The sequence below is a fragment of the Herpailurus yagouaroundi genome, unplaced genomic scaffold (genome assembly GCF_014898765.1).
Source record: "Herpailurus yagouaroundi ecotype Mexico unplaced genomic scaffold, PumYag 140, whole genome shotgun sequence".
NCBI lineage: Eukaryota > Metazoa > Chordata > Mammalia > Carnivora > Felidae > Herpailurus > Herpailurus yagouaroundi.
The window spans coordinates 21152464-21165086 of record NW_024412395.1 but is presented as its reverse complement, the minus strand read 5'-3'; the positions used below and the strand labels follow the sequence as shown (position 1 = coordinate 21165086).

Below are 12623 nucleotides of genomic sequence, written 5' to 3'. Positions count from 1 at the left end.
TCTTCTGGTTTCTTGTCTGGTCTTTGGTTTTCCCCATTCTATAATTTTATAATTTAGCTTATTATTCTCTTGTCATAGGAACTAATTACTTGATATAATTTTCAATTGTTATAGCAATTGGACTGTGCCTGCTCAAGGATACCACACTGATCACATATTATACAGATACTAAAAATGAAGGTTACCAGCTTACCTTTGCTTAAAAGAAAAAAAAATGCTGGAAATCACAAAGTTGTGGTACTTTGGAGTTAACACAATATTATTTTTTCATTATAGGGAAAAGTTGACAGAAAAATTATATGCCATTTGGGAGATACAAAGTCAGACTGGATTACATAAAATAGAAAAATATAAACTCATATACATTGAATTAAAAATATGAAATAGGAAAAATCAGTTTGAGATTAATTATACTCTTAGAATGTTATCGGTTAAATAATAAATAATTCATGAAATGCTAAATTTAGGGAGTTCTACATTCCACTGAACTGATGAAAATTCAACAAAGAACATGACTAATCCAAATATTAAGCTATTCTATTACAAGCTTTGATCTTTGAAATCTACCTAAAAAGATCCCTTAGTGGAAGCTTAGAATCAGTCTCTGTCTAAGGTGAAATAAATTGGATTCGAACTGTTCTGACCTTGAAATCTTTAACACAATTAGAAAGTATATGCCAAGCATCAGGTGTACATTAAAGAGATAATCCAGACACTTGGAAAAGAGAGAAAGAGCTCATTTGAAAATCTCTCCCCAGATCAATGTAGTTCTGCGGGTTTGACAGCGAAGTGTGGCTCACGGGGAAGCATCTAGGACATCTAGCACACCAGCATTTGCCTGGCAGCCAGCGAATTCAGAAAGTGAGACAACTGTGCGAACTTCTGATAAAGCAGTCAGCCGAGAGCCACAGGTGCTGGAGTCAGACTCCCATGCAACTTGCTTGCCCACTTTAATGTGACTAAATAAACTATCTCCTCTCATGACTTGTGCCCCATTGCCACCACCAGTTGGAAAAAAGGAAAGAGGCTAACAAAAGACAGCTACTGGTGTGCTGTCTCAGAAGAGACAAGGCACAGATGCTTTTCAATGATAGTTTCCAACCTCTTCAGCTCCAGAAGAGCTTATTGCTTATTGCTCTTAGGCTGTGCTGTGCAAGGATCAAGGCATGATCTAAATATACGATTCTCTCATTTTGGAAACACTTACTTTCTGCTTGTGGCAGGGGTGGGTGATGATCAGGGAACAGTGGTGCCCTAAGTGGAATCAGGGAGAAGTTTGGGGGCTGAGGGGTATAATGGAACCACAAAGGCAGTCTCAGCACCATCCTGAGGGTGGGTGCTTAAAAATTCAAGGGCCATGTATCCTAGTCTTTGTACTGTTCAATTTATTTTTTTATTTTTTTAAGATTGAAATCAGGCACAAATTAGAAAAATGCTTATTTTTAGGTTTTTGTTTGTGGGTCCTGACATCGAGGCTGGAATATAACAGGTAGTCAAAAAATGCTTGTGAAATTGAAGAGCAGCCTACTAAAGAAAATGCCAGTTATAAGAGCTATGGCACCTTGTCATTCAATTTTGACATAGATATTGGCTCTTCAGTGGCCTTTCTTCCCTCATCCCTCACTCCCTTGCAAAACACTTGTTCTACTTATTCTCCATCACATGATCTGTTTTGATTTCATCATCGGTTTCATCCTGACCATCTGTTATTTTTGTGTTTATTTCCTTGTTTATTTGCTGTGTGTCTTGTTATCACCATCCAATTTTTCACTGGATTCAGTGGGACTTTGAATGTCAGGGGTCTTTGCCTGGGATCTTATGTGTCCCATACACAGTGTAGCTTCAGCTTTTGGGAGAATGCCTGAAGCTCAGAAAGCATCCAGTGAGTATATACGTAAATCATAGGAATACACTTCTACAGTCCTGCCTTCAAGAACAGACATCTAAATAGCATGGTCACCATATAATTTATTTTTCACATTGTCACTGTTGACAATGAAAGAGGATGCTGTTAAGTGCCAGGATAATAGGTATAAACTTTACAAATCCTTGTTGAATACATAAAGGAACAATGGAATACATTCATATTTAGATCACTGGAGGGTTTGACAGATATCAGGATTATGGAATAATTTTTTTAAAGGTATTATTACATCTGACAATTCAGGAGATCAAGACATCTAAAGGTCAAGAAAGGATTTCCAAGAAGTCATGCTAATGGAGTTTTACAAACTACCTGTGGTGATTTGTAACCAGTGCTATATTGAATATCAATGGATACTATTTAGATGACTTCCAAGTGTTTTATGCAAGTTGGTTTCTCCCAAGTAGTTAACATTCCTTCGCTAATCCCACTGGTACCTTAGTTCACACAATTACTTCCTTAGGAAACCTTTGATTGTTTCTCTTTATTATTCTCTGGCTTAGAAAAGGTGAATTTAAGTTCAAACTCTAATAGCCTAGAATTCTCCAATAGTGGGATTCAGATTTGGAAATGTTTTTTCATTTGTTTGTTTTTGTCTTCCTAATAGACAACCAGGGTCTGTGCAGTTCACAGCACTAACAGAACTGCTTGAAAAATTAAAGTAATACTTTAATGCTAAACTTACAAATAGGGGTCTTATTTGTCAAGGTAGTATATTAGCATGACACGGAGATCTGTCATGTTTCACTGACTTGGTACAGTGGCAGAATTAGGACTGCCAGACGAAAATAATAATGAACGGATCTGATTCCTTTGCATTGAATACGTTCTAAGGTAATGTACCTAAGACATATGCATTTAGTTAGAGGGCCAGGAAAACAGCCACTGGCAGGGGTTGGCTGCCTTTGGGCTTGTGATCCAGTCTGCAGGCTCTTCCACTTCCAGCTTTCTTCTATGATCCAGAGCCACCTGGGCAATGACAGATATTAACTGAAATTCCTCCGATGTGCCACCTATTGTGCTCATAGGAACTGAGGGGATTCACACATGAAGAACCCAAACGGCGTTTGGCCCCTCAGACGTGCAGACATTGCAAGTGATTTGACTCATGCAAGTTAAGAGTAGTAGGAGGCAGTAGTGCAGTGATGGTAAGATGCTCCACACTCAGGGATGTGACTGAAATATACTGTATTAGAGCAGAGAGAGCCTATGCACCAGTGGAGGGTGATGGGACTAGAGAGGCAGGCACAGGTGAGATCCCACAGATCTTTGTGGACCATGCTTGCAATATAGGACCTCATCCTTTCTCTACTTTTCCATGCTACCCTTTACCCCATAAGAGTCACACCTCCCAGAGACCCATGAGGACAAGACTGCAGTGTTTATAGCTGTAGAATAACCAGGCTGAGTCACTGCTGGACAGAGGAGCAACCAGTTGTTCTGACTAAATACATCATTAATGTGAAAAACATCTCTCATTTGTATGTCTTCAGCAAACTCATCAACATACAATATTACCTATTTGCTTGTTTACTGTCTCTTGTCGCTCAGTTGCATTGTAAACTCCATGAGAAGAGGGCAAGTATCTACCTCCCCCCAGTGCTGCAATCCCCAGCACAGTGAACCAGAACTGGCACATGGGTATTTGTTTAATGAATAAATTACTCTTAAGTCAATAGGAAAACAATTGTTGAAATTTGCATTTTTTGAGAGAGAGAAAGTGCACACATGCGCACACACACCGACCCACCCACCCATGTGAGTGGGGGAGGGGCAGAGAAAGGGAGATCCAGAATCTGAAGCAGGCTCCAGGCTCTGAGCTGTTAGCACAGAGCCCGATGCCGGGCTCGAACTCACAGACTACGAGATCATGACCTGAGCCGAAGTTGGACACTTAACTGACTGAGCCACTCAGGCACCCCAGGAGCAGATTCCACACCCATTGCAAAGTCTGATGTGGGGCTTGATCTCACAACCCTTGAGATCATGACCTGAGCCTAAATCAAGAGTCATGCAGGCATCCCTCAAATTTGCAATTAAAAAAAATTTTTTTTAATATTTATTTATTTTTGAAAGAGAGACAGAGCATGAGCAGGGGAGGGGCAGAGACAGAGGAGGAGACACAGACTCCGAAGCAGGCTCCATGCTCCAAGCTGTCAGCACAGAACCTGACATGGGTCTAGAACCCATGAACTATGAGATCATGACCTGAGCTGAAGTCGGACACTCAACAGACTGAGCCACCCAGGCACCCCACAAATTTGCAATTTTAAAATACACTTATGCTGTGACCATAATGTGATTTTGAATGGGGTGAAAGGATGAGAAATGAGATTGGTAGACAGAGTGACTAAGTCTATACAATAATCCTTAAAAGATCCTAAGTAGTGTCCGATGACCCTCTCTACTCTTGGCAGCTAAGAAGATGGAGACAGAAATTAACATAAAATAAACACCTATTATGTGTCAACTACTGTGTTAGGTGTTCATATACTTCATATCATTTAATTCTCAAACCAAAAACACCTCCAGCGTGCATAAATTCCATTTTATAGATAAAGAAACTGAGATTCAGAAAGATTAAGTAATCTGCCTAAAGAGCTGCAATTTGAACCTAGATTTACCCAACTTTCAAGTGGATGCCCAGTTGGAAACTACACCATGCAGCTGATCAGAATATTTGAGGAAAAGCAGGTCAGTCACTGAAATCTTTGGTTTAAGGTTTGCCATTTGCTTTCCTGAGGTTCTTTACAGGCTCTCAACTGTGCGGAAAATGGCATGTTATCATTGGGCATTTGGACTCCCACGTTTTCATTGTGAGTGATGCTCTTTGCAGAAGTAGTTTTCAATTTCCTTAGTCACATTTTCCTAATACAAATCCCAGCTACTGTTTTTTGCTCTACCCTCTCCAAAATCTGACAGCTCAGTTCACAGATGAGCCCCTTTTCCAGGCTGCACCCTGCCACAGTTACTCAGACAATCCCAACTGAGGCAGAGAATTATCGGCAATGCCAGCACACTCATTTCAGAGTAGCTCAGAAATTAGCCTATGTACTACTGCCAGTGGGCCAGTCACAGAACTTCTAGGAATCTGTTCCCAAGTATTTCTGTTTGACAGTCAGATGCAGGTCTTGGTGTACCCTCCTCCCATCTTGATTCCATGATTCCTGCAACTTGCAATTCTTCCCTTCATCTCCTCTGCTTAGTGCCTAATCATACAACAAGATTTTTCCCTAGGACCCTAGTCTAATTTTCTGACGTTTACCTTGTGAGAAATTAAAATTCTTTTTCAGGACCAGAGTCCTATCCTAAACCACAGGTCTGTGCTTTCCCATTATGCTCTTGTTGTGCTCTCTTCCATGGACAATGTCTTGGTCCCTACTTTGGCCCAGTGCTGGTGTGCCCTCTATATAGCCATTTGTCTAGCTCCTGAGTATCAGTTGCCCTTCAATCCTTGCCATTGCCTATCATTTGCTCACCGGCATCCTGGGAACTTGTGGTCATGATTTCTATCTGTTCACCACAGATGTAATACTCCTTTTTCTCTATAGCGTAACACTGTTGCTAAGAATAACTGGCCATCTAGAGAATACATTTGCTGCTCAACCATCTTGCACTGAACTGGGAACATGGGACTAAATTTTGTATAATATAGATGATGGAAGGATGTGTGCTACTTCCAAACTGGCTCATAAAAACCTGCACAGAGCCAACTGGATGGCACCATTTTTTTTCAACGTTTTTTATTTATTTTTGGGACAGAGAGAGACAGAGCATGAACGGGCGAGGGGCAGAGAGAGAGGGAGACACAGAATCGGAAACAGGCTCCAGGCTCTGAGCCATCAGCCCAGAGCCCGACGCGGGGCTCAAACTCACGGACCGCGAGATCATGACCTGGCTGAAGTCGGACGCTTAACCCACTGCGCCACCCAGGCGCCCCTTGATTTTTTAAAGTGCAAGCAACACCTCCTTTTATGTGAGTGGCAAATTAGTCTCCAGTCAGGATATTAAGCGATTGTGATTTGGGGGTTTGCCCAACACAGGAGTCAGCTATACTTACATAGTACATATTTCTTCCAAAAACCAGGGAGGCCAACATTTTTTTGGGTTGGTTGAGCTTATGACCTTCTGAGCGAACACTGTCCCACTGGTCTAGCAGCTTCTCTGGTGTCTGCCACTGTTACCAAGTCAGTTTTGCAACCTCTGCCTAGAAGTAAAGGACTCATACAAGACCAAGTTCTATATCTCTTCCCCTCTAGGTCAGCCTCATGTTGCCTCCAACTGGTCAACACGCCTTATGAGCATTTGTCAATTTATGGCTTACAGAAAGGCATTTATTTTTTTCCTTTTTTTAAAGTTTATTTATTTGTTTTGAGAGTCGGGGGTGGGGGGGAGAGATATGCAGACAGAGATGCAGAGAGACAATCCCAAGCAGGCTCCACACTGTCAGCGTAGAGCCCGATGCAGGGCTCAATCTCACAAACCATGAGATCATGACCTGAGCCGAAATTAAGAGTCAGACGCTTAACTGACTGAGCCACCCAGGCACCCCCAGAAAGACATTTAAAAACAAAACTGTCTGGGTGTGCCTCGGTGGCTCAGTGGGTTGAGCATCGACTTTGGCTCAGGTCATGATCTTGCAGTTCATGGGTTAGAGCCTGGTATCAGGCTCTGTGCTGACAGCTCAGAGTCTAGAGCCTGCTTCAGATTCTGTGTCTCCCTCTCTCTCTCTGTCCCTCCCCTACTCGTGCTCTGTCTCTCTCTCAAAAATAAAAACATTTAAAAAACTTTTTAAAAGCCAAACTGTTTACTGGAAACAAACATAGGGAAACCAAGTACCTCCATGGCCACAAGTCTTTGAACATTCTGTCCAAGCTGTCCACCCTGAGAGCTGACAGTTGACTACACATTCCACCAGGCAGTGAATGCTCATTCTCTGGGGCTTCTCCAAGTTACGCTGTAGATGGAAATAAAGTATGATTTTATTGAAGAATCATATCACTGTCAAAATAAATCACTATCCTTTCATGGGAAAGACTATTCTATGCCCTTTATGCTACAATAATAATCTTTCTACATCTTTGCAGGGAAAAATATCCTCTCTTATAGAAATTGGTGGGAGTCACAGAAAATGGTTGTCCTTACATCACAAATGAGAAATATATTGGCCCAAATTTATTTTTATGAGATCCACAACTCTAGAATAGACCTGCAATTAGTGTTCTGGGAGAGTAGGCAGTTAGATGCCACAGAAATCTGTCCTTGCTTAGCAAACACAGAATCAGGAGGATGCCTCAGTTTTAAATTCAGGTACCTTGCACTTCTGGATGGGTCAACAGCACATAGAGAGCTCAAAATTAACAGCTATCTAGGCTAAAAAAATAATGATAAAAACAAAATCAACAACTATGCTCATTAAAAAGATCAATTAGGTTGAAAACATAACCATACTCTTAATCATGGGAAAAGTTGGTGCTTTGGTTTATTTCTCTCTTGTAGTCTCTGAAACCAGCATCTAGGCAAAATCTATTGCTTTTTGTAATGGCCAAGCTAGAAGAGATCTTAGTGAGAGAATAAATCATCTAAGAAACACTGAAAGAATAATGAAAAATTCCACTACAGAAATCATACACCATGTGCTTATTTAGGAAAACTCTGACATTGAACACATGTTAAATGTTAGCAATGTCCACACCAAATTAAAATTAATGATTTTAGCATGATTACGTGCTGCATGGGCAAAAGAGAAATTACCATATAGGATCTATGATCCATTTGAGATGTATGGATATTCCAGATAGGTTAATAGTTTGGGACTTCTTTAATATTCTTTAAACATTTATTTAACATACATACATATTTGGAAACTGATTTTTCTATTAATGAATAGTTCATATCTTACTTTGTATCAAAAGAAAAAAATTATTACACATACCAAATGTAACATTTTCAACTTATTTGGAGTTGCTGCAGATTGGCCATTTATTTTTCCTGCAGACTTCTACAGGGGCAGATTCAATGAAATGTTAAAATAAATCTCTGACACATGGTGGACAGAACTTTGCCCCATATTGGCCAGTTTTACAGTTTCACCAAATGGGATGTTCATCAGATGGCCTGGTCTCAAAGTGGTTGTGTGTCTATGGCTATACTGTTAGTTAAGAGAGCCATGTTTTAATACTTGATAGGATAATACTTAAGTCAGGATAGGTGAGCAAAGTTTGGTTTTGATTCTAATTTCACTTGTGGACTCCACCTATCTTAGGAGAAATGGTACCAATTTTCATTAGCCAATTTGTGAGGGAAGCTTCTGGGGAAATATGAGTTCACTGACCCTGTGTTTTCAATTTCCAAAGTTTGGAATTTTCAATTCTAAAAACTATGTTGGTGATTCTTCTAGTGTGACAGCATATGGTCATTCTTATTTCTATTAAACTGTCCCCATAGTGATTTTCACTTTGACGTTGGGGAGGGAATGCAACTTACTTGGAACAGCTTTGACTACAGCATTTGTCCAAACTATACAGTTCATCACAGGAAAAAAAGGAACAGTAACATTACAAAAATTCAGAACTCACTAACTGGCACTTTGTAGGGAGGCGTTTTAACTTAGATTGAGAAGAAAAGTACAACTGTGCTATTAATCTAGCAAGGCTTTGCTAAGCAAATTAGGAGTATATTCTAATAGCAAGTGTCAGTGTTCGTCTTATGTGCAAGGCACAGTGTTTATCAGACATGCAAATGAATCACCTGCCTAATACAGAATCATCTCTAAATATTATAGTCACCTGATATGAATAGTTTGTTAGCATGTACATCTATATAAGTTCTGGAAGTAATACAAATAATTGTTTAATCAACCCATTTCCTCAGTGCAAAATAACCTTTCCTGGTCATTTTGACTAAGTTCAAACTAGTGAGGTATAACTGTGCTATACCAGTTACAACTGAGCCCTAGTTTGGCAAGAAGGAATCAGAGTTTGTCATTTATACCAAGTGTCAAGACGGTAGACTAATATTACAAACAAACAAACAAACAAACAACAACAACAAAACAAACCAAAACCAAAACCAACAAAAAAGCCAAAGCCCCTAGCGTGAGATACAAATACAAACCAATTACCTGCTCACACTGGTCCACGCCAACTGGCTTGCCATCGCTGCGTACACAGCTCAGAAGGCGGGTCCTGATACCTTGTCCGCAGGTGGCATTTTCATTCAGCTGGCATGTGCTCCACTCTACAGGTATAGGATCACCACACTGAGTTTCAGAATTATGGTCATGTGAGCAAAATACAACAAACCTTTGATTATTTGCATTGGTGAGGCAGGATAGCATATACATAATCCCAAAATAACTTCCAGGTGGCTTCAAAAAGCCATGCAATTCTTTTACTGCAAAACAAGTAAACAACCAAATCAAAGTGAGCTACCTTCCTAAGTTTGCTTTCTAAAAGTAAAAAGACAGATGGTTTGTTGGAGACCGTGTCACTGTTGTGCTGAAGAGGAAAGGAAAGACACCAACAAGGATGGTAAAGGAAAACTAGTTACGAATCATCTGTTTGCTGGGGGATAACTGATAGAAAAGGAACCCAGAGATGATGCTATTGCTTAATGTAACCCGAAACTATTTTCAAGGAACAAATCCAGTCATCTAAACCATTTGGTAAAGTTGGTACAGTGGAGCTTAAGTGTCTTAAGACACTTGCCTAAGAAAGGAAAGAGAGGTACCTCAGAACTACATGAATGTTACAGAAAATCTAATTTTTTTCAAATTATTGTCTCAGGAGAGAAGGTTTTATTTATTCATTCATTCATTTATTTAAATTTTTTTTAAATTACTTTTGAGAGAGAGAGGCAGAGTGTGAACAGCGGAGGGGCAGAGAGAGGGGGAGACACAGAATCCGAAGCAAGCTCCAGGCACTGAGCTGTCAGCACAGAACCCAATGCAGGGCTCGAACCCACAAACTGTGAGATCATGACCTGAGCCGAAGTCAGATGCTCAACCGACTGAGCCACCCAGGTGCCCCCAGGAGAGAAGGTTTTAAAGATCTGGATAGTTGCATTGCAAACTAGACAACTGGGAGTCTGAATGAATTATGCCATAATTAATCTGATTCTTAAAAAAAACAAAAACAAAAACCAACTCTTACTTTTGGTGTGATTAGAAAGAATGGTCTTTGATGATATACATCAAGAACCTCTTTAAGGACACTTCCCATATTTGATAAATGACCTACGTATGAGTTTAACGGGAATAGTAAACCAATGCATAGTAAAATCAGTATTTTAAAGACATGCTCTTCCAGTAAAGCAAATTTCACTTATTTCTGAAAAGTTACTATAAAAATCAAGGATCTGAAGCACCTTTAACTAAAGAAAGAGGGCAAATACATTAAGTCATCTTTCACCAATAAAGACAATCAGACTGCCCCACCCCACCCCCCAGAATTCATTATGAAGTTTTCTATGTGAGAAATATCATAGTGCCACTATGACCTCAGTGGGGAATTTGTTTCAGAAGAGACTATTACTTTGCCTCGGCAGGCCTGTGGTGGTTTGGCTGTCAGTACTGAATTCAGTGCCGAGACTTAACATGGTTCCACATTTTGTGGCATTTTGCATGTCTGCTCCTTTTGGGAATGGCAGGCAGCAAATCAATGTAACTAAACAGTCTGTGGTATGAGACACAGGAGAATCCTGAGCAGTGGCTGAAAAATGAGGCGGAGGGATTCCCAGTGCCTCTAAAGTATCCCTGTCCACTCAGAAGTACAATTTATCCTATTGAGACCCACTGAGCAAGTACCCCACAAGCTTGAATTTCTTGAAATAAAAAAGGCCATGAAAGAGCTAAATTCTATGACAGCATGACTACGTTCTTCCCTAAGTGGTAAATTATCCCCTGCTGTGTATTTTTGTTATTGTGGTTATCATGGCTTAATTCAGCTCTTTTCTGAAACTTTGCCAAGTCTTTTGAAGCATCTCGGAATTTGGAGATTCCAGGTGGCCTTGCTGAAGCTACATGCCAAGTGCGGGCATTTCTTTCTGTGAAGGGACACTGGAAACGTCAAAGCCTCGGCCTTGCGTGCAATACACTCTCACATTCTACTGTCAGTCCTGAATCCCAAGAATGAAGACACACACACACACGCACGCACACACACACACACATTCTCCCATTAGTCAATGTTCAGGGAAAATAGAATGGCTGTGGGTTTCAACCGTACCTGTTAGATTGTACTGGAACTGGAAGCAATTTTCATTGAGGAGGCAAGGCCGCACTTGCGAGTCTTCAGCACATGACCTTGAATTCAGTGAGGGCCTTAGCAGGTGGCGGGTTCTTCTCTGTGTTGAGTGGGGATCACAGGACTGTGAAAATCAAAGAGCAGACAGAGTTAGAATGGACCCATAGTTAGGTGGCAAATCATGTATGGTTATCTGTGTACATGTAAGCACTTGTGTAACAACTACAGGGAAGAGACAACTGAGAGTGTTAAATATAATACTGAGAAAATAAAACTATTTTGTAATTCACTATAAATTGGTATTTTGTTTGTTTTTTTGCACCTAACAACTCCTTTTCTAGGTTATGGTGAAGGCTACATTTCTGTCTTCCACGTGGAATTAGGCACATAGAGACTATTTTCTTCAATTAAACACACTCTGTACTCTCAAATAGCCTGCCACATCGCAAGAGATAAATGCATTCTTGAATGTTTCAATGGATGAGAAAAGGAAGACAATGTCCCCGTGCCCTCAGATAGCCCAACAGAAATAACCATGCAGAAAATCTTAATGAGAAAATAATTGTTAAGATCCTGGAACGGGTATATACAGAGAATTATAAAATCAAGATTGCCAATACACCAGAACTTCCCTCATATTTGGGAGGCTGTCTGATCCACAGGGGATGAGCCACTACACGTCATATTGCCCTTTAAACAAAATGGATGTAAAAATGTGACCTCCTGCGAATATCACTTTGCCCATGGGACCTCTGACAGCCTCAAGTCATATAATGCCCTTGAGTCAGTAAACCCGCCTGCCACATTTCATCCAACTTTTCTAGCCATGGTGAACCTTCAAGTTCCACCTACTGGAATCATCTTTCAACTGTCTAAAATCCTATCCTTTCCCTTCAGAACACCAATCAAGGCTTCATCATTGATACTCTTTCAATAAAGATAAATTATTTTCCTCCTCCCTAAGAAAATTTCCCCCCATGCTCAGGAATTACTCTATAGGATTTGTTTCTGAACATATATACATACACATATACTTCTATACTACACCTGTCCTTATAATAATGCCATGATTTCTTTATTCCCTTGGCTCCTTCCTTTCTTTATAAACTGCTTGAAGCCATGATACGTTATGGTTTCTACTTCCCATATCAATCTCTAAAAATCTTGTTCAATAAATACCATTAAATATGGTCACAATGACACAATTCAAACTCCCAAATCTGAAGAGGCACATAGATGCCTAAACCACAAGGGAAATAAAAGTCTCTGAATTAAGGTTACCAAATCATCATTTCTATATTGGATGTTTTAATTATTTTTATTCCTTTTACTTTTTCAGATATTATAGCAAGAACACAACCTATAAACTGAATCTTGGCTATTAATCAAAATGATAAGGTTGGATTACACTGAAATATGCAGAAAAATGATACAAAATTTTATTTTTACTTATT

At 40.0% G+C, this 12623-nt stretch overlaps 1 protein-coding gene across 2 annotated transcripts in view; it reads right to left on the bottom strand.

The window, feature by feature from the left end:
• Positions 1 to 12623, bottom strand: part of THSD7B (thrombospondin type 1 domain containing 7B) — a 1621840-nt gene that overhangs the window by 32888 nt on the left and 1576329 nt on the right. For both annotated transcript variants that reach the window (XM_040474954.1, XM_040474955.1), the window contains 3 exons: positions 11152 to 11293; positions 9048 to 9163; positions 6764 to 6881 (listed from right to left, as the gene is read on the bottom strand). In XM_040474954.1, the coding sequence (XP_040330888.1) occupies positions 6764 to 6881; positions 9048 to 9163; positions 11152 to 11293 (376 nt within the window). The remainder of the gene's footprint in view (positions 1 to 6763; positions 6882 to 9047; positions 9164 to 11151; positions 11294 to 12623) is intronic.